This window comes from Hyaena hyaena, unplaced genomic scaffold (genome assembly GCF_003009895.1).
Source record: "Hyaena hyaena isolate Hyena2069 unplaced genomic scaffold, ASM300989v1 scaffold_119, whole genome shotgun sequence".
NCBI lineage: Eukaryota > Metazoa > Chordata > Mammalia > Carnivora > Hyaenidae > Hyaena > Hyaena hyaena.
Window position 1 is genome coordinate 416,307 of NW_024080750.1, and position 24,140 is coordinate 440,446.

Consider the following 24,140-nt stretch of genomic DNA (forward strand, 5'->3'; position numbering starts at 1 on the left):
ACCCTCAAGGGCTTACAGTCTAGTGGAAGTTAAACCAATAACTCGATGATTTCAGTAATTCATTCATCCCACAAATCATTGTTATTCCATTTTTCAATAAATAATCATTGAACCTTTACTATGTATGAGGTGCTGAGAATCATTTATTGGGCAAAACAGGCAAGATCCTTGCCTTCAAGGGCTTGCGTTCAAGTGGGAGTTAAACAAATAACCAAGACAATCTGAGAGTGATGCCTAAGAAAAATGCAGCGGGGTGCTGCGCTGGAGGGCCTAAGGGGCGGGGCTGTCTGAGGAAGGGTGATGAGGGAAGGGGTGTCTCCGGGGGGTGACATCCGAGCTAAGACCCATCTATAAACCCAGGGCCATGAAGTCCTTTCATCCGTTCCAACCAACACCCATTCTTCCTAAATGCACCTTTCACCGGGGCCTCAATCACACTGTCTGATGGCCGATTCTCCATATCTGTTTATCTTCTGCCCACCAGAACTGCGTGGAGGGCCAGAGGAATGAGCACAGAGCTCATTGGCTGGTTGGTGGCTGGGACGACCTTGGGGACCCCACAGTCCGGGGAGACACAAGAGGTGGCTGGTTGGTAGGTTGGCTGCCTGACTTCGGGGACCCACGGTCCCGGTTGACCGAAGAGCTGGTAGAGTAACCTAATGAGGCGCCGTGAGCATCTGCTCACGCACCCACCACAGCCCCGTCCGTGTGAGCGGGTTTACTGGACCCGTCTACGCGCTCGCATAAGGCGAGCGGGGGCCGGGCGGCCATCCTTGGGCGAGGCGTGCACGGTCCCGGCGCCCAGGAACCCGCTGGGCCCGGCCCAAGTCTGTCCAGAGGTCAGCGCTCCCGGCGACGCCCGCGAGGGGGCGGCCGGCCGGCCGCGTGCCGCGCCTGCGCAGCACAGCGCCTCCGCCGGAGGCCCCGGGCGCTGCCCCCGGAACTGCGCCGGCGCGTTGCGCCCGGCGCTAAGGGGCGGGGTTTCGTTGCGCCGCGCGCAAGACTGGGGCAAAACCCGGGCCGGGATAGGGCGTGGGGCAGCGCGTCGGGACGTCCCTCGCGTCGGGCCCGACGGCGCGTGCGCGCTGCGCGGCCGGCGGGGTAGCTGGGGGGCGGGGCGGGGGCAAGTGTGGCTCTTTGCCTCATTGTCCCCTGGCGCCGCCCGGACATCGCGCAGGCTGCCGGCACCATGAAGATCTGGACTTCGGAGCACGTCTTTGAGTAAGTTGGGGGAGTGGGGCAGGTCGGCAGGGCGCACGGGGCGAACTGCAGGGTGGGAGGGCAGGTGGGGCCAGAAGTCGTGGCGAGGCCGGGGCGCCCCTCAGGAAGCTTCCAGGCGTCGGGCCTAGTTGGGGGAGCCGGGCCCGAGCCCCGCGCGGCCCCGAGGGCGGGGACTCTCGGTCTGCGGCCCAGACGCGGGTCCCACGAGGAGGGTCCCCCCGCATGTCCAGGCCCAGCGGTCGCCCAGGCCGGGAGGGAGGCCCGTCCGGACGGGCACTAGCGGCCAGCCCTCCCGAGGAGGGCCCCCCCTCCTCGTGCTGGTGGGGGCGTCGCCTGGCACGAGGTCCTCGAACGCACTCAGGTGGCAGAGGGCCCTGCTGGTCACGTCCGGCCTTGTCAAACCCGGTGGGACGGGTCCCCCCCACCCCAGGGGATCCCAGCAGGAAGGTGTGGGCGAGTCTCCTCGCCGGGCGGCCACCTTTCGGGAGGAGTATGGCACCGGGTGAGCGCGGCGACGAGGAGGCGAAACTTCTCCGGCAGCTCGAGGCCTGAGGAGCAGAGCCTTAAAATTGGAGTGCAAGGTCCAGCTCTGGCTCCAGCAGACTGCGTGACCTTGGGTTCCGTTTTCATCAGAGACACGGAAGATGACGGTGTGTCAGGGCCTGCCACCGCGAGATGTCTTTGAGGCCACGCTCAGTGACATCTCTTGGTTGGAAGAACTTCTTAGTAACAAAATAGGCCTTCGACCCAGTGGATGTTGGGGATCAAATTCCGTTTTCATGATTCCATATACAAACAAAGCAGGCATATGAGCCACTGTGTCATTTTTTGCGCACAAACACACACAGAACAAAAAAACAGTCCTGATGATTAGTCCAAGAAAGCCCTCCTCAGTGGGCCAATCCGTCTTCCTGTCACTGATCTGAAATGCCACCAATGTCCCACACGCTGTTGTGACTTTACATTTGAATTCATTTCTGAGCTCTCTGCTCCCCGGATCTTGCTATTGCTGCCACACTGTTTTAATTTTTATGGCTTCGTAGTGCGTTTTAGTTCAGCCATGTGATGGTTTAAACCATGGTTCCGAGGGCAGTTTTAAAAGAAGTTGTAAACGTTTTGCATCCTTGGTGATCCAGACCCCTCCAAGTCCACCGAGTCCTGGAAAGTACAGAATGTCAGTATCAGAGGGAAGATTCCTGTTTCCCTCGTGCTTACGCTCCTTCTGGGTAAAAAGGCCTGAGATTTGCGGTCTCCTCCTCTTCTCGTCGCTGTTTCCCCCTCTGCCCCTTCAGTGTAATTTTTGTCCGAAAAGATTCTGTTATTGGCCTTCTTGTCTTGTATTTCAGTGATTCTTAATCTTTTTGCGACAGACCTCTCTCAGATTTGGTGAACGTTCTGGAACTCTCCACCCAGAAGATAGACATATTCAAATAAAGTCTGTACACGTCCTGGGTGAAGCAGCCCCGACTGTGATTCTCCCCAGACAATCTGGGCTTTTCTGGCAGGGTCCCAGCTGATACGTGCGTACTTAAGACACCCAAATCTGTACCCGGGCTCCAGCCTCTCTTGAACTTCAAGTCCTCATTTGCAGGGCTCGCCCAGGCTCCCGTGCCCTGTGGGCTCCCTGAAATGGAAGTCACCATCTTCCCGCACAAATGTCGCATAGCCGGGTGTTTCCTGCCTGAAGGACACAGGATCAAAAGTCATTGTTCCATGTTGTGCCCCTATTTGTCCAGCACTTCCTTCTGAGACTTCACCTGTAGTTGGCATCCAGGTGAAGCCATTCATTGATTCCTTCAACAGATAGGAATGCCTGCGATGTGCCCAGATGGGCTGGTCTTTGGTTACATTTTGGTAGCTTAATCGAGCCATTGTTGCCGCCTGGCTGGAGTTACGTGTGTCCTTAAGTGTCTGCCCACCTCATATTATAGGTGAAGAAGTTGGGCGGGGTAAGGTTCCACCTGCCCTTTGGTGTTCTGAGTGTGTTTTCACATAATTACTTTAGTAGGGTTGAGATTAATGGCTGGAAGGGAATGGAGGGGGGGCAGGAAGAGATAAGTGCAGGGAAACTGGCTAACCGTGGTATATGACTAGATGGAGACAGGGACAGGGTTCATCTGATTTTCATTTTAGATAGTTGCCTTGGTAATCATCTAAGTGCTCGGCCTGTATCACTTCTATTTGTGCGGACCACTGAGGTTTATGAAGTAGCTCCCTTATATACCTGCACTGATTACTGAATACGGCTTGAGATTAAAAGCAGAGTGAGGTTCACTTATACAATGGGAAAGACAAAAACGTTAGAAATGATGTCACTGGTCGTCCAGGGTTCTGGGACATGAGTGGTGTTGACATTCCCCTTCTGGTGGCAAGTTGTCGTCAGGCTTGGCCCTCTGAAAAGCTGAACCAGATTAATGGCCTCCCTCTTTTGCTTTTAGAAAAATAAAAGGTAATGCCGCGTGGTTTATGGGTAAATGCGGTTTGAAACATTATCTCCAGATCTTTTTTCCCTTTCAGCAAAGACAAGCGCACAGATAGGGTAGCATCAGGCTGCAGGTGAGCTCAATCACCTCCTCCTTGTCCTTAATAAGGGGCTCCTTTGAGAAGGATGGCTTTTGTAGGAGCATCGCATTCATACAGGTGGTGAAGGGAACACACGTACATCACATTTCGAGTCATCAAGCACGTGTGCTTTTTCAAGAAGATAATAACTGAGAATGTTAGAAGAGAGTATATTAGGAGCACCTTAAAAACACTTTGTGGTATTGGGTGACCTTTTCAGAGCAAACCAGAATCACTCCTTTGAGGAAGGCGATGGACAATGATGGACTGGAGAGGCCACTGTTTTTTATTACCTGAATCTAGCGAAAAGTACATTTTTAATATTACTGTATTTAAATGAATAATGCTTTGGATCTTTGTGTAATCCCTAAAAGAATGTATGGCGTCTCTAAGTTCTTTTACTTTTTTTACATCTTGATAACTTTATGGACTTGGGACCAAGCAAACAGAATCCGTGGTATAACGACAATTTTTGCGGCTTGTTTTCATAGAACACATTTTGTAAATACATTTTTACAAATCGGTGGTTCTTAGAAACAAGATTTGCACATAAAAAGTGAACATGGGTAAATAGGAAAGATTGTGTAAGAAACTGTACTGCCATGCATCACGGACTGTTCTTATCTTTTCTGGACCTCGGTTGCACTGTGTAGCCCGTGTGCGGAGAAATTACTGAGTCCCATACAAATGTATGGGTCAAAATGTAGATTGAGCTCCCCAAGTCATCTTCCAGTCAGTGTTTCAGAAAATAATTTTTCCCCAGTTAAATTAATGAAACTTCACCTGTAAAGCATGACTTGACGGGTTCTGAAAATGGTTTTGTTTATATGCCTGGGGTTTTAAACATTTGATTCTTTTGGTTCCTGGCCACAGCCACCCGTGGGAGACCGTCACGACAGCTGCAATGCAGAAATACCCGAACCCTATGAACCCGAACGTGGTCGGGGTGGACGTGCTGGACAGACACGTAGATCCCTCTGGAAAGCTGCACAGCCATAGGCTTCTCAGCACCGAGTGGGGCCTGCCTTCCATCGTGAAATCTGTAAGTGCGTCTTCATTGCCGTGGAAACGTGACTGCCGCCGAGAAGTTTTCTAAACCGCATTATAATTTCAAATAGGTTGTGGGAGCCGATTCTGAATGTCATTTTCGCATCAGTTCAAATTGTATTATAATAAACTTGAGTTATGAGCGTATAATGAATTGGAAATATTATTACAGTCTTCATGAAGGCACCCGAGAAAACCTTCTGAAGGAAGCCGGCTAATGCGGCTCATCTAAAAGGGGCGCCGCTCTGCCCTTGCCGCTTTGGCCGCCACCTCCAGGCCAGGGGTGAGGTCTAGTGGCAGGCGGCTGCCGCGGGCACTGGTGGCTCGGGCATGTGGAGTGAAGAGCATCTCCGCAGCTTGTTCCAGGGTCTCACACTCGCCCGTGTGCATTTAAAGACAGGATTCTGCCGCATTGCGTGTGAGCAGGCTTTCAGCAAGAAACTGGGATGGTGCGTTATTACAGCGTGAGGGAAGTCCGGGGTGATAAGCGGACCCTGTTCCCCTTAGAGTTTCTCCTGGAAGGTAGATCCACTCAGAAAACCGAAGGACAGGGGCGCCTGGGGGACTCCGTCGGTTAAGCGTCTGACTTCGGCTCAGGTCATGATCTCACAGTTCGTGGGTTCGAGCCCCGCGTCGGGCTCTGTGCTGACAGCTCAGAGCCTGGAGCCTGTTTCAGATTCTGTGACTCTCTCTCTGACCCTCTTCTGCTCAGGCTGTCTGTCTCTCTCAGAAATAAAAAACGTTTTTAAAAAAATGAAAAAAAAGAAAATGGAAGGACACATTTTTCACAAGGAATGTACCAATTGCTTCCTTGGTCTGAACCACTGCGTTAGGTAGTGAGGAAACAGAAATGAGCAAGGTCCGGGGGGTGGGCCTGGAGGGTGGGGGTGGGGTCCGAGCACAGCAGGTGGCGTCGGATGTAATCCGTCATCTATGTCGTGAAATGGCCACTTTTCTCCCCCGGGAACAAAGCCACCATGCCCTGTCCCCTCACTGCTCCAGGAAAGCCTTGGCAGACCCTCTTGAGCTGCCCTTTGTCTAGAAACCATGTTTACCCAGATATTCTTATTTTCCGTATTTTGGGCTCAGGGCTCTGTTGTCTCACCCTGGCGGCTTCGGGGGCCACTTCCTACGGCACACGTCCTCCCCAGGCTGGTCGCTGATTGCCTCTGCGAAGGGTTTTTGTGTGTGGCCATCTCTCATTCATGAAATTCCCGCCACCCTCAAACGGGCCCCCTTCCTGACCTTTGTCTGATTCCCCCTGTTCATGAGGCTGATTTTTCAGTTCAAGATAGTAACACGTTTCTCCCTTCAAATGAAACGTTGATACACTTGTTGAGAACCCCTTCCTCCTCTGATCGCTAATTGTGAATGTTCTATTTAGCTTATTGGCGCGGCAAGAACAAAAACGTACGTTCAGGAGCATTCTGTAGTTGACCCCGCAGAGAAAACAATGGAGCTCAAATCTACCAATGTAAGTTCGGGCTCCCTTGTGTTTTAACTTAAAACTATTTGGCTTTTTTTTTTTTTTTTTTGGTCTCTGTTATAGTTGCTATACAGGTGAATGTATGCTCTTCAACAGGAAATCAGGCCTCATGTGCTGTATTATCTTTTCCTGCCTGCAGCTGAGAGCTTTCCTGCTTCCATGAGCCCACTGATTATTTCTAGGGGCCAACACTCAATAAATTGAATTTGGGATCATGTGCATATTATTGAGATAATGCTTTTGTTCATATTATTTTTTTAATACAAAGGAAGCAGCGAATAGTGATATTTAAGTTTTGTGTTTGCAGTATATCAGAGTGGTTTATTTGTGTACTTACCTAGCAGGATTTGGGTTTGTGCATTAATTTTGGGAATGTTTTGTTTCCAAAATGATTTGATTTTTTTTTTTCATTCTGCAGATTTCATTTACAAATATGGTTTCAGTAGATGAGAGACTTATATACAAACCGCATCCTCAGGACCCAGAAAAGTGAGTACAAAGTGTTTTTGACAAACTTATTTCACAGGGTGTTTGAATTTTTTATTCAAATCATGTATTTCCTTAAAAACTGCAAGGTCATTCTGAAGCCGCATGGTTGTGTTTTGTTCCAGAACTGTTTTGACTCAAGAAGCCATAATCACTGTGAAAGGAGTCAGTCTCAGCAGTTACCTTGAAGGACTGATGGCGAGTACGATATCTTCCAATGCGAATAAAGTAAGTCCGGCTGCTCCGTAGTCGCTCTTCTTCCCAGGTTTCCTCTCCTGGAAGAGCTTGGTATGGAACGTGTGTCCATCCCGGCAAACGGACTCGGAACCACGAGGTGGTGAGACTCCGGAAAGGCAGTTTCTGGCACGGTAGGGTGTAGCCCCACTGGGTTTACAGGCAGGCTGTAACTCTTACCAGCCTTACAGCCTTGGACAATTAGGTTAACCTTTCTGTGCCTCGGTTTCCCTTCTGTGAAGTGGAGATCAGTTAGCCATCTTCCCGGGTTGGGGATGAAGAGTAAAGGAGATGGGACAAGGTATGGGCCCGGGGCCCGATGGTGTGTCACTGTGTACCGTTGTTTAAAACACCAGTTCTCAACCCTTTTCGTTGCCCTTCTCTGTCCAGCAACCCCCAGGTCCATCATAGGCCTTTGTTTCTCTAACAGCCACCACAGCATGAAAGGATCTAACACATGTTTACTATACTTACTCAGCAGTCAGAAGGTATTTATAGGTGCGCTCTCTGTGCCAGGCAGAGTGCGAGGCTAGACTAGGGATACGGCAGGGAACAAAACAAGAATGCTCCGTGCGCCCGTGGAGCTAAGGGGGTCAATGTTGATCACGCGTCACTAGGAAAGAAAAGGTACAAAACATGGGAGTATTTAACGGGTGTTGTGTTGAGGTCTGAAGGAGGGGCAGGCGGGTTGTGAGGGGTGTGCTGGGAAGCATTTCTGGCAGAGGAACTGCATGTGCAAAGGGCCTGAGACAGGAAGCATGAAGTGCCCCCTCATTTCCTCAAGGAACTGCATAAAGCACTGGGGGAGAAGGGTTGAAGAGAAAATCAGGGATCAGCTCCTTCAGGGCCTTGTGCAGGATTTGGGTTTAAAATAATGGACACATAAAAGAAATGCCAGGTTTGACCTTTTGGCCCCCAAGAAAGGGACGGCGCGAATCAGAAATAAGTAAACCGTCGCTATCCTTTAATTGTAGATTCTTTTGAGAACATCTTTTGCGTGCGGAACAGAAAGCAGTTTATAGATCGGTTTCTCAAAGCATTTGATATTTGGTAAATATTAAAGAACAAGAAGTAGGACAAAAAACAGTCCGTTCTGGTGAGAGTTAATTACATTTGTAACGCTCCTTGTTGCTGCCTCCTGCGCCACTTATGTGATACGTGCCTTTGCTCACACTTGGTGACAATAGATGTGCTGGATTTTTTTGAAGGGCCGAGAAGCAATGGAATGGGTAATACACAAATTGAATGCTGAGATCGAAGAATTGGCGGCCTCGGCGAGAGGGAGCATAAGGACACCGATGGCGGCGGCGGCGTTTGTAGAGAAGTGAGGATGGAAGCGGGTCAGGACACCCGTCCCCCAGGTCTCTGCAAGCTGCCAATGTATTTATTTGTTATTTAAAAAAATAAAACTATATTTTCGGTAGAATTTTTTTTCATTAAGCTGAAGAATAGCTATGTGACTTTTGATCCAAACACAGAGGTGCAGGGTTTCTGAATAAAAGGGATCATCCAGAAGTGTACTGTTGGAAGTGACCATCTAATTGGGAGGATTCCGGTATTTACATGGAAATGTAACAGTTCTTGCAAAGTACTTGGGAAATCATATTGGCACGTTAAATCTCCCTTAAGGTAGAATTTTAAAGCTTTTCCGCGCATTGGAACTCTCCCTGGCTTTGGACCAACCCTAGAACAGAGCAGGCCACCTGAGTTCACGCAGTTACCCTGCTGCGGTAAACTTGAGCTGGCGTGAGGGGATGCTCTTCAAAAGGAGACATTACATAGTTTTAAAAGGATATACTAATTTGTATAGAATAACTTGCTCTGCTATAAACTACCATTAAAAAATCACAGTGTTTGGTTTTGGTACTTACTGACATTTTCGGAGTGAAAATTAACACTAAAAGAATACATGACTCCCAACAGCAACAGAAAGGATTTTATTGTATTTAAGAGTACTGTATTAATTTGCCAAAGTTCTGTAACTTAGAGAAAGGTATTACCTTCCTTGGATTTGTACTTTATGACTTAGGGCGCTATCCCGTGGGCTGGTGATGTTCACTGAAAAAATAAAGCCATTACCGAAATCTTGCAGCACTCCAAACTTCAACAGAACAGCTGTTCACATCTCTAGCATTTCACATTTGCCTAACTTATAAATTGCTGTGTGTCAAAATCCTGGCTCTGTAATTGCTAAAGCATGATATGTCAGGTTATTTGAATATAATTACTTTTTGAAGCAATTGTGACCACAAAACATCTTTTTTACATGAAGAGCTGTACGTCATTTGAAATTACTCAAACGATGTCTTTCTGAAGAATAAATCCCAGGTACTTAGTGTTTTTAATAATATGGTGGGGGCGGTGGGGGAGAAAAAAAGAATAATAATGAGAAGAGAAACATTGACCTCAACCAACCACTATGTGAATTGCTTTGCAGCTTTTACTTATGGAAAATCCTTACTTTGGATACCAAGGGGCAGCTGCAGTCTGAAAAACAAAATGTATTTCCCATTTTGTAGGCAGGCAGTTACCAACCAGTAAATAATATCTTTGATACTTGGAATTGTTGCATACAGAGTATTTTTCTTAGAAGGTGATGAACTCTGTCTTTATTTTACAATGCTTAATGTAATAAACCCCTCAGGTTTCCTGGAAAAGAAACCAGTTAATAAAAATGTACATAAACCACAGAAATAGAGCAGACTATTTAAAAATTAGTGTTTTTCTACTTAAAGCATTGTTCAGCTTAAGACTTCTTAGGACCTTTGTAAAAGCAACTGAAATCCAGTAAGGTTTTTGATTATTTTTTGTAACCAGAGCTAATTTTTACAGTTGAAATAACATTTCAATTGAACAAAACATTGGAAAATATTGGTATTTGATTAAAAGTTGCCTTGTATCATTTCTGTAAATTATACTTGTGAAAAAAGGTGTAATGTCCTAATGATAAAAAAAATTTATGAACAAATTTTTTTCCTGTTTGATTTTTTTTACTCTGATCTAATGATTAAATTCTAGAAATTTTCATTTCCCAATGTAGTTACTCTTCGTGAAATAGCTGGTAGTTTGTGGCTTTGACCGTTTAAAGTAGAAATATAGCAAGCAGATGTACTTGAGAGACTAAACCGGGCAGTGTTCACAGATAAGACTCGGGGACCATGGGGCATATTTAATATTAAAAATGGAAGTTCCATTACTTAAGAAAAACCTTTCTTGTTCCTAAAAACTTCCTCTTATGTCTCTTGATAACTTCTTTTTAATCACTGCAAGAGAGATTTCGTTCCTCCTGCGAATGCACTGGGTCGCCCGCGCCCCCCACCCTGGCCCGTCCAGGCGCACGTCGGGGGGCAACCCCGAACCACGGCTGTGTCAGGGCCTAGGTTCGCCTTTGATCCCTGCCCCTCGGGCTGAGGGGTAAGGGTTCCGTGCGGACGTCTGGGCGCGGCCATGACCCCGGTGAGGGGGGCGTGTCCCGCACTGCCCCCAGCTCCCCTCTTGCCCCGGTCGACCCGCCCGGGGCACTACGGAAGCCCGCGGGGCACACTCTCGGGACGCCCGCGGAGCCAATCGGGGGGCGCTGTCGGCCGGCCCGCCCGGGGATTGGCACTCGAGGCCCCGGCCGCGCGCCCCCATTGGCTCCCGGCGTCGGGGGGATTCCGCGGCGGGGCGGCAGGGGCTGCTCGGGAGGGCGGGCGGGGCAAGAGGAGGCGGGATTGGCAGGTCCGGAGTCCCGCCTCTTCCGGTTCACAGGCTTGACCTTCCTGCAGCTGGGCCGCGCGCCGAACCGACATTGAGGCGTCCTCGCGATTTGGCCCGACTCGCCCACTCTCGCGACATCATGGTGGCGTACTGGCGACAGGCTGGACTCAGGTAGGGCCGCGCCTCGAGGGCAGGGGGCCGGCGGCGCGGCCCGGGGTCGGAGGTCGCGCCAGCGCGGCGGGGGTCGCGGCCCCGGGGAGCGCGGCTCCAAGATGGCGGCCAGGGGGGCCTCGAGCGAGCGGGGCGCGTGGCCTGTGCCGCGGGCCGAGCACCCGCGCTCGCCCCCTTTCGGGGTGCGGCGGGGCCCTCCCGCCCAGCACGCCCTCGCCTGTGCTTCCCGCCGCGTGAACGGGGGAGGCCCTTGCAACGAAGCGGGAGGGCGTGCACGCGGGGGGCGGTGCCCCTGCGAGGCCCACGGACGGGCGCGTCCGGTGACACGATCTCTAGTGACGGGGGGGTGGGGGGGGTGCCGCCTTCACACCTGAGCTCTCTGCGCACGCAGGGCCTTAGCGCCTGTGGTTTGCCCCGAGTGACACTGTCTAGTGGGCCCATGACTGGGACAGCCGAGCAGCCCAGCGGGCACCTGACGGGGCGGTGGGGGGGGGGGGTCGAGTCCGGCTTTGTGGCCTTGGAAGGACGATAGTCCCAGTGCCAGGTGCCATTGAACCAAGCACCTCCTCTGTGGCGGGTGTGGTGGGCCCCGCTGTGCACACTTTTAGTGTCTGCTCCCCACCAGTGGCGCGGGTAGTGTCCTCTTTAATTCTCCTGTTTCTCCAGGTGGATGAAGTAACCGGAAAGATTGAGCAGCCAGAAGGTCAACCCAATTAGTCACAGTGCAGACAGGCTTTGGAACGCCTGCCTCTGGCCCAAAAAACAAATCTGAAACATGAGAAAATAGCAGCAGCCCCCTCCCTCCTTCCTGTTTTCAAAAAGTATAGAGACTGAGCTGACATCTTTTGGAAAATAAGATGTTGATGGGAGTCCATCTACCAAACAGGAAGCAGGCTGTTAGATCTTTTGTTAGAATTGATGATGTTCTCAAAGGACTTTTTGGTTTAATTTAGAAACCTTGATTGGGAAGTAGCTTCAATGGCAGACTTGTGAAACAAAATCTAATATTCTGAAGAAAACCTTTAGATAATTACTCTGAGGAAGAACTATTGAATTCAAAACAGGCTTTTTTTCTCTTTTAGTTTTATATATTTTACCTTGTAAGAATAATCTGTGTGAAGAAGAAATTTCAAGTAGAGAACTGGGGGGAAATGTCACTTCTATTATAGCCTCTCATAACATTTTAGTCTGTTTCCTCTGCTGTGAGATTTTTAAAAACACCTGTGAGCCTTTTTTTTTTTTTTAATGTTTTAATGTTTATTTTTGAGAAAGAAAGCACGAAGCAGAGGACAGGAAGAGAGAGAGGGAGACACAGAATCTGAAACAGGCTCCAAGCTGTCAGCACAGCCTGACGCAGGGCTCGAACTCACAAACTGTGATATCATGACCTAAGGAAGTCAGGTGCTCAACCGACTGAGCCACCCAGGCGCCCTTGAGTCTTTTATTTTAAACAAACAGGGATTAAATTGGTACAAAGAAGGGAAACCGAGATTAAGACTTTGGTACATTTCTTTCTAGTCTTTTTTTCTGTATAGATTCCTTCTGGCACTAGTGAATTTTAAATCCAGTTCTATAATGTACAGGTATAAATACCAAAATTTAAAGTATGGGAAGAAAAAAACCACAGTAACACAAGCAGTCTGGCTGGATCATTGGTAATTAACTATATATGGTCTCTGATTCCCTCCCAGCTATATCCGATACTCCCAGATCTGTGCCAAAGCAGTGAGAGATGCACTGAAGACGGAATTCAAAGCAAACGCCGAGAAGACTTCCGGCAGCACCGTAAAAATTGTGAAAATGAAAAAGGAGTAATCTGTAAGTTACAGACTTATTAGAAGAGCTGCACCTTAAGCTCTTAGAGCACTTGAAAAACAAAGTGATTTTAGTTTTTGAATTCTGCCCACTTTTTGTTCAGTCGGTACATTTAGCTGTTAGTGGAGTAACGATTTAAAGCACACAGGTGAGGCAAGTCCCATGGCATCATCAAAGACCCTTGTTTCAGCCCTGACAAGCAGAAGTAATTGGCACGTTGATTTTCAGCTCATTTAGCAATGCTTAGGTAGAGAGCCATCTTATTTTAATTAAAACTGTTTCATTTGTCTGCACAACATCAAATAATTTGGAAGATAAACTGCCCGCTTTTGTAATTGCTGTTGGAGTTATGTAAGCGTTCAGGGGCATGACAGATTACAGTTCTTTGCATCTCTCCTTCCCCCACGTCTGCCACTGTTCTCACAGATGATTTCTTTCCAGAACATAAGGGCTGCAGGTACAGGCCAGGGGCCTGCTCTTTTCTCGAGTGGCACAATCTGTAAGACCCTGCGGTGAGAGCTGTGTCTCCTAAATGCATTCTTCTGTCAGAGGGTTTGGTTCATTTCACTCCCCCAGAGATGTCGGTCAGGTACCATTACAGCCTATGCAGCAAAAGACAGTTTTGTGCAGTTCAGAAGTTCTGACTCGTCGCTCCAAACTGCTAAAGTGATTTGATCTCTAAACCTTTTTCTTGGCGTTGTTATCTCAAAGACAAGGCAAATAACCAGAGAAATGTTTTGCAGATTTAATTTTCTTGTTTTGCTTTAAAAGGGCTTCAGACCCGTAGTAGCAAAGAAATGTGATAACTATTAATCCTTTGGCAGTGTGTGGTTATGAGTAATTTTACTTATTGGAACTGTCTCCCCTAAGCACTTTTCATTTTCATTTTGAATTAGTAAATATTTTATGATGAGTCTGGAGATGCGGTGTTGTGAATGTGGCCCTTCTAGGGGCCCTCTGCCTCCTCCCGTGACTCAAAGTAATGCGGCCTGGTTTTATGTTGGGTTTTGTTTTGTTCTAACAGCGAACTGGCTGAAAAAGTCACTGAGCCTCTGCAGCGGAGCCAGGCCACTCTCCGCCTCGCACTGCCTTGACCTTGTGATGTCCTTGGGGTCAGGAAGTAGTGTCCCCATCCGTAAAGAAAGCAGCTCTCCCCATGTCCTGCAGGGGACGCCCGTCAGCACAGGGGGGCTTTTAGCGTCTTTAAAGGCAGACTAGTTTCTTTATTGCTAGGAGTGTACTTGGCTCTACTTAGGGAAGTTCCTGTTCAGCCGAGGCAGTGCATGTGAACCAGCACTTTCTACAGCCAAGAGCCAGGGGTCAGCATCAGCCACGTGAACTGACGCCAGAGTTATCTCCGCTCACGACAAGGAAGTCCTTGCAGTGTGGGACAGTTAAAAGACAAAGAACTAGCAACTTTGCATTTTCTTTTTTTCCTCCCAGACCCGCCTAGAGCTTGAAATGCCGCATTTTCAAGGTGAAGATGTGTGGGTTCTTGCTACAGCACACTGGAAACCGTCTCCCTTCGTGGGGAGAAAGAAAAACACCACCACCCCTGTCTTGTTCTAGACTGACGATGCCAATAAACTAAGTATGGTCCCCTCTTGCTGCTGGTGTCTGTTTTCCCTCAGACTCTTTCTTCAGTTGCACTCTCTGCACACCTGCGGCGTCACGGCCTTACGAGCTGGAGTGGCGGGAGGTGGCACAGGCGGGCTTACGGCCTCGCGAGCTGAGGGACACGGGAAGGGTGTCTCACGTGCCCCAGGACAGAAAGTTCTCTTTCTCGTGATCTCTGTTAACAGAAGTAGTCTCTTAGAGAGGCTTTCACCGTCTCTTAGCTTAGAATTAGAGAAATCACATCAGAGTGGTGGATGGGTTGTAATGAAAATAATTGCTAAAAGCATAGATTAGAAGAAAAAACGCTACACTGTGGTCTTTTTGTATTGCACACTTAACACCTGTGGGGAGGAGTTACCGATGGCGGGATTTAGGCCAGAAACGTGCTTCACATTGTTTTGCGGGTGGATGGTGTCCCGGGAGCACGTGGCATGGGAGGTGTGGCCGAGCCTTCCAGGAACTCGCTCACTGAGCCGATGGCCGGCACTGACAGGCTGGAGCGAGAGCTTGTGAGGTTCCTGCCTGCAGGTCTAGGGTGCGGGGATGACGGCGGGCAGGTTGGTGGTGTTTGCGTGGTGACGGGCTTACTCATTAAGTACCCAGGTGTGGAGACTTGTCGCAGTGTTTTGTTTTTCTCTTCCTTTGAAACTTGGAAGCACTTTGCTGAGTAAAACACCCACTGCAGAGCTCACTGCCTGGTTTTAACTGTGGAGGCTGGAGACAGAAATGGGAACGGGAAACTCTCCTGTGCGGGGCCGGTTCTCACCGGGGTACTTAAGCCAATGATCAGTTATTGGCGTCACTGAGCCGAGGAGGAGCCCAAAAACTCTTTGTTTGTTCTCAGCCTTCTGGAGGCGGTTTCCGTCCCCACCCCGGGACACTTCACCTGTAGGTTATACTTCCTTCGTGGCCCTGGGCACTAAGGAAGAGCTGCAGGATGAAAGGGGGTGGGGCGCGGGAGCGGAGAGTCACAGGGCAGTAGCCACTGGGCCCCCCAACCCCCAATCTCTCTCAGTGTTGTTGTGCTGTTCTAAAGTCCGGGCACCCCACTACCTACCGCTGAGGTCCCTGGGATCAAGCCAGGTACTAAGAAGCATCTCTCGTTACAGGGACAGGAATAAATGAATCTCAAGGCCGTCAGGCCTCTTCATTGACAAAGCTGATGAACAGAGGGCTGAGTTCTTTGCAGCTGAGTAACCAGAGAGAAGTCCTCGATCAGCGTGGGGGGGGGGGACTAAAGGTGAGACTCAGGGCCAGGGCTGCTGATAGGCAAAGGGGAAAGCAAAAATCAGAAACCAGTTGAGTGCCCAGCAAAGATTCTTTGAGCCTCTTTCTCTGTAGTTAAAATCCTTAATTGATCACGGTGATAAACTTTCTGCATCCAGGCCTGGGGACTGCGGGGCCAGCCAGCAGGACTGATGTGTCCAGATAACCAGGGACCCTGATCAGACCTGCTTGTGTGTATTTCACTAACCATTTGAGTGATTTTTTTTTTAATGCTTTATTTCTGAGAGAGAGAGCGTGAGCAGCGGAGGGTCAGAGAGAGAGGGAGACACAGAATCTGAAACAGGCTCCAGGCTCTGAGCTGTCAGCACAGAGCCCGACACAGGGCTCGAACCCACAAACCGTGAGATCATGACCTGAGCGAAGTCAGACGCCCATCCGACTGAGCCACCCAGGCGCCCCTCCATTTGAGTTATTTTTGAGGGGCTCATCAGTCACTGCTTGTGTAGTGTTCTTGTGTGTGAAGTGAAGGAACTGGACAGGCTCTAAAATGCTGATCCCATGTCTCTTGTCTCTCAGACCAGTGTCGCCATGGCAACCATAACCCCGGAAGGAATAGGCTCCTCCAAATCTTAGGGGACAGATTTCTTTTGGTTTCTGGTGGGTTCTGTGTGCGTGTGTGTGTTTTAATCTATTCCTACCATACAAAAGAGTAGGATGGTGAGATACATTTTGAAATATTTTTAACTAAAATTAATCAGTCTGAGCAGTTAGGCTCCAAGAAAAGGAATTTATTTAGTCTGAAATAAAGCAGTTTAGCCGTTTAAAATTGAATTTCCTTGTACTTTAATGATTACTATTGAGCAACAAAAATCTTGACAGTAACATAAATCAGCAGGTTTTTTTTTTTTTTTTTTTAATTTAGGTCTGTACCCTTCCGTGCATCTACTTGATTGCCTTTTCAGATTTGAGAAGGAAAGTGCTAGAGGAAGCATGTGTATCATTCTTATAAAATCAGAGGTCGTACGTCTTTTCTGGCTTCTAAGAAGTTAGGAACTTCTGAGAGTGTCTAGGTAACAGTTTAGGAAACCTGCTTTTGTTTTTAGTGCTTGAACCCCAAGGAGAAAGCACATAAAACTTAAGTTTTGTAAATAGAAGGCTCGTCATGAACAGCAAGACTTAATTTTCTCTTCGAACCCATTTTCGTTCTTTCTATACGATGCGCACGTGAAGGGGTGACGTTCCTCCAGACGAGCTGGTGTCCCCGTCCACCTGCGTCCGTATTCTTGCAGATATGACAGAAACGAAGCGGGACTGGAGGGCCTCATGGCCTGCAAGTACATCTTTCCCGCAGCGAAGGTCGGAGCGCGTTCCCATGGGCTCCCCGTGGATCAGATCATATAGCTCAGTGGTGACTCTAGAAGGCCATTAGAACCCTCCTGTCACTGGAAGGGGTGGCTGTGCTGCATGTCAGAAATAGGTAAACCTTAATTAAAAAGTTATGGATGATCTGATTACACTCTTGTGTATTTCGTCCTGTTGTAATGTGAGCAGATGAAAGTCGTGTAATGGCGAAAGCTGTTTAAGCGTGCAAACATTTATGGCAACTTCTGCAATTTAATTTGGACCGTAAAAGTTCCCTAATGAGACGACGTCCTCTGCAAGCAAAAAGGACACTGGCCAGCCCGCGGCTGCCTCGCTCCTGCATGGGGACAGCTGCCAAGCGCGCCATGTGCCCTTTCTGAAAGAGCTGAGGCTACAGAGCATTTTCAGAAGGTGATTACTGACTGAAAGTGAAAAGGGCATTTTGAAATAGGCTTTACGAGGAAAACCGAAGACAGTGATTCACGAATTCCCAGAACCTAGCACTAATAAGAAACTTACAGAGTATAAATGTACATGTTAAAAGCAAGCTGTGCAGAAATAAAGATCAGAGGTTTGGAATTGGTGAGTTTTGCTTGTTTGGGGCTTTCTGTGCCCAGGTGTCTCGGTGGGAAAAGCACTGCCGCGTCTTCTTCCTTCCCTTTCCCCTTCCCAGTTAGTACGTTGACACGCACATGTGGTCTGCCCTTTTCACTAGTGGATGCCGACTCACGTTTGCCTCGCTCTATTACCCCCCCCCCCCCATACCAGTTAGTGAGCAGGCTTTTCTGGAGGCCAGCAAGTGCGGGGAGGCCAGATGCTTGGCACGGGCCATGGCAGAGAAGCAGAAACTTAGCAAGGATGCCGAGCAAGGGCTTCAGGGCCCGGAGAGGGTCAAAGGTGAGGGGCTGCGGAGGCAGCGCACACGGCCCAGGGCGAGGCTCGATGCCTGGCACGGACCTGTGCACACAGGAACGGCCCAAATGGAGCCCTTCGCCACAAATTCGCTTTGCTATTACAAACCAGCCAATAGAGGGTGCACTGAACGTCGGAGTGTGGAAAGTTAGCGGATGCGGGCGGGAGGCCCCGAGGCCCCCGCGGTCCCCGTGGTCACAGGGAGCAGAGGCGGGCACCCTGCGGCCGCCGCTCACACAGCCCCGCCAGGCTCCCGGGGCCCATCTTCCGGCTCCATTTCTGCCTCCCCCACGACGTCTCCGTCGTCCTCGGGGACCGCGCTGGCGTCTTGAAGCTGCTGGTACTCGGACACCAGGTCGTGGAGGTTGCTCTCGGCCTCGGCGAACTCGCCGACGTCCATGCCCTCGCAGGTGAACCAGTGCACGAACGCCCTCCTCCGGAACATGGCCGAGAAGTGCTCGGACACGCGGCGGAACAGCTGCTGCACCGCCGTGCTGTTGCCCACGAAGGTGGCGGCCATGCTGAGCCCCGGCGGCGGGATGTCGCACACGGCCACCTTGACGTTGTTGGGGATCCAGTCCACGAAGCAGGCGCTGTGGCGCGTCTGCACGGCGAGCATCTGCTCGTCCACCTCCCGGGTGGACATGCGCCCGCGGAAGAAGCAGGCCACGGCCAGGTAGCGGCCGCGGCGCGGGTCGCAGGCGGCCATGGCGTTGCGCGCGTCGAACACCTGCTGCGTGAGCTCGGCCACCGTGAGCGCGCGGTACTGGCGGCCGCCGCGGCTGGTGAGCGGCGCGAAGCCGGGCATGAAGAAGTGCAGGCGCGGGAAGGGCACCATGTTCACGGCCAGCTTGCGCAGGTCGGCGTTGAGCTGGCCCGGGAAGCGCAGCGACGTGGTGACGCCGCTCATGGTCAGGGACACCAGGTGGTTGAGGTCGCCGTAGCTGGGCGCGGCCAGCCTGAGCGCGCGGAGGCAGATGTCGTACAGCGCCTCGTTGTCGATGCAGAAGCAGGCGTCGGCGTGCTGCGCCAGCTGCTGCAGCGACAGCACGGCGTTGTAGGGCTCCACCACCGTGTCCGACACCTTGGGCGACGGCAGCACGCTGAAGGTGTTGAGGATGCGGTCGGGGAAGTCGTCGCGCACCCGGCTCAGCAGCAGCGTGCCCATGCCCGCGCCCGTGCCGCCGCCCAGCGAGTGCACCAGCTGCAAGCCCTGCAGGCAGTCGCAGGCCTCGCAGGCGCTGCGCACGGCGTCCAGCACGCTCTCGGCCAGCTCGGCGCCCTCCGTGTAGTGGCCCTTGGCCCAGTTGTTGCCGGCCCCAGAGATGCCTGTGCGGAGGGAGGCCAGTTCGGTTACCTTGCTGCGGGGGGGGGGGGGACCGGGCGCCCCGGGGCCCCCCCGGGGCCCCTTGCAGGAAAACCCACCATAGATGAAGCTGTCCGGATGAAAGAGGGCCCCCAGTTTGCTAGACCGGATGCTGTCCATCGTCCCCGGCTCCAGGTCCACCAGCAGCGCCCGGGGCACGTACTTCCTACCTGTGTAGCGAAATAGGAAGAAGTCGGCAGCCTGTTGTTTTCCCAAAAGTTGATGTTTCGTCAAAATAGAACCTTGGGATACCTGGCAAAGAAAAAGGGATTCTTCTAGAAAGTGTCTCTGGCAGGAAGACATTCGAAATAGCACCCTTGTTGCCAGCAACAAGTGCACAAATCTGTCAAATACCTTAGGAATACTCTTCCCACCGGGTTCTGTTTTGTTTGTCGAACTGCCAACCACAGAGATTCTGTCCCTGATGGAAGGGACTCCGGCTTTTCTTTAAAAACAATAAAGGATGGGGCGCCTGGGTGGCTTAGTCGGTTGAGCATCCGACTTTCACTTAGGTCATGATCTCGCGGTTCGTGGGTTCGGGCCCCGCGTCGGGCTCTGTGCTGACTGCCAGCTCAGAGCCTGGAGCCTGTTTCGGATTCTGTGACTCCCTCTCTCTCTGACCCTCCCCTGCTCACGCTGTCTCTCTCTCTCTCTCTCCTAGAAATTAAAAAAAAAAAAAAAAAACGATAAAGGAAACTTGGTGCTGAAGTTAAGCCCTGGTGTTGAGACACGCCCCCTCCCCCTCAGTGACTTCCTCCATCGCCCTGGACGAGCCTGGGGACCTGTCACTCTCGGGGTCCTGCAGCCGCGCGCAGGCCTCACTCTGACCCTGTCCCTGGGGCCGGCGACCCCGCCACCAGCGCACAGCACCCTACCGTGTGCCTCATTGTAGTACACGCTGATCCTCTCCAGCTGCAGGGCACAGTCCCCGATGTAGCTCCCCACCGCGTCGATCCCATGCTCCTCGCCAATCACCTCCCAGAACTGGAAACAGTGGGAGCGGAGGTCAGTGTCCGGGGGGACCCGCGGGCCAGCGGATGGGCCAGAGAGACAGAAAGTGGGTGCTCATCGGCCTGCCCCGCGGCGTCTGTCCGGCGGCCCTTCCCCCAGACGCTTTTAGGCCCGTTTCGTAAAGGCCCGCTCCCCCTCTAGAATTCGCTCCTGCCTCCGCTGAACATGGACGGAGGCCTGTGTTTTCTACCCGCCCCAACTTCTTAACTAAAATGCCAACACGTAAAATATTAAATAGGATTTTGCTCCTATTAAGTGGAGGCCATCATATACATTAAAGCTGTTGTTTTACAATTTCACGTCAGACAGTGAGTGTATCTCTAGTTTCACCATCCAGTGCTTGAAGCTAGTAAAGTATAGATCCCATTAAATGCAAATAGACTGAATTCTTACCTGATTTCACAGTAATGTCTCCTTTCACTTAGGGATTTATTTTCATGCAGTTTTCCCCAAAAGCCCATAACTAGGACATCTAGGCATGGTTCTTAGCAATGTGCATTTTTCATGATCAGGTATGCATACACTTCAAAATTATGTACAGCTCTTGTAACAGTTTGAAACATATGACAGTTTCAATCACATATACGGTATTTATTAATATAGAAACATGCAGAGCTCTTAATATGGAAACAGTCACTGAGATGGCCCCTTTCATTGCCCTGGAGAAGCACATTTGTGCAATGAAAATACATTCATTTATGGTAAAATCCCCAAGGGTGTTTTCCCAGCCATGTCTTATAAGCGATGGCCCTGCTCTGGCCCTGGTCTCATTAACCAGACTCTATTTCATAGGAAATTACCTGCACTGTTCTAGGTCCGAAAGAATAAATAAATTTAAGTCTCTTACAGTTCTTACGACCCCAAGTAATAAGGAGTCGGTGTGGCTCTAACTGCGAGCCAACAGGATTGTGGAGTAAGAGCTCAGACCCTATCTGGACCCCACAAGTCCTCTCCCGCACCTCCCTCCAGATTATCTTCCCACTTCAGGGCGGTGGGGCCGGCACCTCCCACCTCTCTGTGTGTTTGACTCAGGAACAGCTCATCACGGTGGAATGGGAAGAAGGCAACTTCTTTCCAAGCGGTGATATTTTTTGCCCCAGGTTTTAAGCACCCGCACTAAAAGACTTTAGTTGTTCATAGCTGCATTATTCGCCACAGCCCAAAGCTGGAAACATCCCATGTGTCCATCAGATAACTGGATGAACAAAATGGCGTATCCATCCGTGCAATAGACTATTATTCAGCCTTAAAAAGGAAGGAGATTCTGACACAGGCTTCAGCGTGGTTGAACCTTGAAGACATTACGCTGAGAGAAATAAGCCACACACAGAAGGGCAGATACTGTGCAATGTCACTTTTATGAGGTCCCTAGAAGAGTTCAAATTCTTAGACACAGAAAGTAGAAGGGTGGGTACCAGGGGCTGGGGAAGGGGATGTGGGGAATGAGTATTTAATGAGGACAGAGTTTCAGTTTTGCAAAAGGAAATCCTTTCTGGAGATTAGATGCACAACACAGTGAATATACTTAACACTATTGAACTGTGCACTTAAAAATGGTTAAGATGAAAAAAAAATAAATTAATTAAAAAAAAATGGTTAAGATGAGGGGCACCTGGGTGGTTCAGTCGGGTGAGCATCCCAACTTTGGTGGCTTAGGTCATAATCTCGCGGTTTGTGAGTTCAAGACCCACGTCGGGCTCTGTGCTGACAGCTCGGAGCCTGGAGCTTGTCTTCGGATTCTGTGTCTCCCTCTCCCTCTGCCCCTCCCCTGTTCACACTCTGTCTCTGTCTCTCTCAAAAAAATAAAGAAACCATTAAAATAAATAAATAAATATTAAAATTTAAATTTTTTTTAACATTTTATTTATTTCTGAGAGAGAGAGACGGTGTGAGCAGGGGAGGGGCAGAGAGAGAGGGAGACACAGAATCTGAAACAGGCTCCAGGCTCCAAGCTGTCAGCACAGAGCCCGACGCGGGGCTCGAACCCACAAACCGTGAGATCATGACTTGAGCCAAAGTCAGCCGCCCAACCAACTGAGCCACCCAGGTGACCCTAAAAAAATTTTGTTAATGGTTAAGATGGAGGGCACCTAGGTGGCTCAGTGGGTCGGGCATCTGACTTCAGCTCGAGTCATGATCTCATGGTTCGTGGGCTCGAGCCCTGCTTCTCCCTGTCTCTCACTCTACCCCTCATGGGACTCTCTCTCTCTCTCTCTCTCTCTCTCTTTGCCACTCACTCACTCGTGCTCTCTCAGAGAGTGCAAAAAAAAAAGTGGTTAAGATGGTAAATTTTTATTTTGCCACATTTTTTAAAAGAATTTAACTCTTAATGCAATTAAATTGTTAATGCAATTCATACTAGTGAAAGTAATTTCAAAATGGCAAAGGGAACAGTCAGATGGCTGTTAGTACAACCGTGTAAAGTTAGGATTAAAATTCAGGTTAGAGACCTGTTAGGCTGTGTCATCTGGTTTCTTAGTGTTAGCCATTGAACCAGGCACTTTGTACAAAAATTTAGGTGGGGAGGACAAACACATATTTATATTCATTCCAGAGGGTGTACGGTAATGATTTCTGCGACTACACCCCAAAACTTGTAGGTTTACCTCCTTAGTTTTCTATTTCAGACTAAATTAAACAGATGTCGATTTTTTAAACTTTGCAATATAAACACGAGAGGAGAAGGAAAGTCATCTTAGGAAGATGGTGTCAAAGTAGCCCAACAGGGGCATCTGGGTGGCTCAGTCAGTTGAGCGTCCAACTTCAGCTCAGGTCAGGATCTCGCGGTTCGTGGGTTCGAGCCCCGCGTCGGGCTCTGTGCCGACAGCTCAGAGCCTGGAGCCTGCTTCAGATTCTGTGTCTGTCTCTCTCTCTGCCCCTCCCCTGCTCATGCTGTCTCTCTCTCTCTCTCTCTTAAAAATAAATAAAACATTAAAAAAATTTAAAAGTAGCCCAACAAACTGCAAAACTGTTTTGAGACAAATTACTGCCTTTTTTTTTAAGTTTACTTATTTATTCTGAGAGAGACAGAGACAGCGTGAGCAGGGGAGGGTCAGAGAGAGGGAGAGAGAATTCCAAGCAGGCTTTACACCATCAGCCTAGAGCAAGCCTGGGGGGGTGGGGGGGGCGGACTCAAACTCACGAGCCGTGAGATCATAACCTGAGCTGAAACCAAGAGTCGGATACTTAACCAAGTGAGCCACACAGGCGCCCCAAATTACTATCTTTAGATACAAAAAATAAATTGCTAAAGTCATAAAAGTAAAAATGGTTTGCATGTAACTGATGATGAAATTGACATGAATTAAATTAGTCCTTTAATTAAATTAGACACTTCCTGTGTCTCTAACCAGAGGCGTGGTTTCGTAAGTCAGGTATTCAGCAAGTGCACGCTCTGCGGACTTGTCTTACCCACTGACGTGAGATATTTTCTTTGTCGGCTACACCTGGGGCCCCAGGAAAGCTGGTCCTAGGAATCGAACTTTCCTTACCTTGGCTCCGATCTGGTTACCACACTGGCCAATCTGAATGTGCACGATTTCACGCATGCTCGCTTTGGGTCCAAGTGTAAGCTTTTGGCAGAATCCTCCCAGGCAGGAGCCGCCCTTCACTGCTGTGAGCCCCACACCACCCTGGGCACTGCAGTGACGGCACCGGCTGACCCAAGCTGGTCCCAGTGTGACTGCCCCCAGGGTGTGTCCAGCCCAGGGACCCAGCCCCCACTCTGCTCTCTGTCATCCTGGCGAGAGGGGGGTTTCCTCCTCTGCCAACACAGAATATTACCCAGTCACTTCCTAGAGTTGAAGAGCAGAGGCCGCCTCTGCGCAGTTTCTGGAGGTCTAACAGCAGGTGTGGGTCTTCCCTTGGTGGATTCGGGGCACCGGCGCTGGCCCCGGGCTCCTGGTACGACAAGCTCCCAGCTCC

At 50.1% G+C, this 24,140-nt stretch overlaps 3 protein-coding genes across 7 annotated transcripts; 2 read left to right on the plus strand and 1 right to left on the minus strand.

The window, feature by feature from the left end:
- The first annotated feature begins 1,084 nt into the window (after positions 1–1,084).
- PRELID3B (PRELI domain containing 3B) lies at positions 1,085–10,008 on the plus strand. The gene is made up of 6 exons (XM_039236904.1): positions 1,085–1,221; positions 4,657–4,825; positions 6,215–6,304; positions 6,735–6,805; positions 6,928–7,030; positions 8,245–10,008. The coding sequence occupies exons 1-6, from the start codon at positions 1,190–1,192 to the stop codon at positions 8,362–8,364; spliced, it is 585 nt and encodes a 194-aa protein (XP_039092835.1). The 5' UTR covers positions 1,085–1,189; the 3' UTR covers positions 8,365–10,008.
- Positions 10,009–10,772: 764 nt separating this feature from the next.
- Positions 10,773–14,328, plus strand: ATP5F1E (ATP synthase F1 subunit epsilon). Its single transcript, XM_039236844.1, has 3 exons — positions 10,773–10,906; positions 12,598–12,724; positions 14,165–14,328. Exons 1-2 carry the CDS (start codon positions 10,875–10,877, stop codon positions 12,719–12,721), a joined length of 156 nt encoding a protein of 51 aa, XP_039092775.1. The 5' UTR covers positions 10,773–10,874; the 3' UTR covers positions 12,722–12,724; positions 14,165–14,328.
- Positions 14,329–17,629: 3,301 nt separating this feature from the next.
- On the minus strand, positions 17,630–23,764 carry TUBB1 (tubulin beta 1 class VI). Of its 5 annotated transcripts, none has more exons than XM_039236881.1 (5): positions 23,708–23,764; positions 20,081–20,189; positions 19,265–19,375; positions 19,101–19,168; positions 17,630–18,242 (listed from the first exon to the last, which is right to left on the minus strand). In XM_039236881.1, exons 1-5 carry the CDS (start codon positions 23,762–23,764, stop codon positions 18,072–18,074), a joined length of 516 nt encoding a protein of 171 aa, XP_039092812.1. In that variant the 3' UTR covers positions 17,630–18,071. The 5 variants fall into 5 exon arrangements, with proteins under 5 accessions (XP_039092812.1, XP_039092811.1, XP_039092808.1 ...); XM_039236880.1 differs by having other exon boundaries at positions 17,630–18,470; positions 19,071–19,168; XM_039236877.1 differs by having other exon boundaries at positions 17,681–19,168.
- Between the last annotated feature and the right edge of the window lie 376 nt (positions 23,765–24,140).

Bases quoted from the DNA above. Each gene is read 5' to 3' on its own strand.
- ATP5F1E (XM_039236844.1), top strand. From the start codon at position 10,875: ATGGTGGCGTACTGGCGACAGGCTGGACTCAG. The intron at 10,907-12,597 runs GTAGGGCCGCGC...ATTCCCTCCCAG, and splicing joins TGGCGACAGGCTGGACTCAG to CTATATCCGATACTCCCAGA.
- PRELID3B (XM_039236904.1), top strand. From the start codon at position 1,190: ATGAAGATCTGGACTTCGGAGCACGTCTTTGA. The intron at 6,806-6,927 runs GTGAGTACAAAG...GTTTTGTTCCAG, and splicing joins CATCCTCAGGACCCAGAAAA to AACTGTTTTGACTCAAGAAG. The intron at 7,031-8,244 runs GTAAGTCCGGCT...ATTTTTTTGAAG, and splicing joins TATCTTCCAATGCGAATAAA to GGCCGAGAAGCAATGGAATG.
- TUBB1 (XM_039236877.1), bottom strand. From the start codon at position 23,764: ATGCGTGAAATCGTGCACATTCAGATTGGCCAGTGTGGTAACCAGATC. The intron at 20,190-23,707 runs GTAAGGAAAGTT...CACTGTTTCCAG, and splicing joins GTAACCAGATCGGAGCCAAG to TTCTGGGAGGTGATTGGCGA. The intron at 19,376-20,080 runs GTAGGGTGCTGT...TTCGCTACACAG, and splicing joins GTACTACAATGAGGCACACG to GTAGGAAGTACGTGCCCCGG.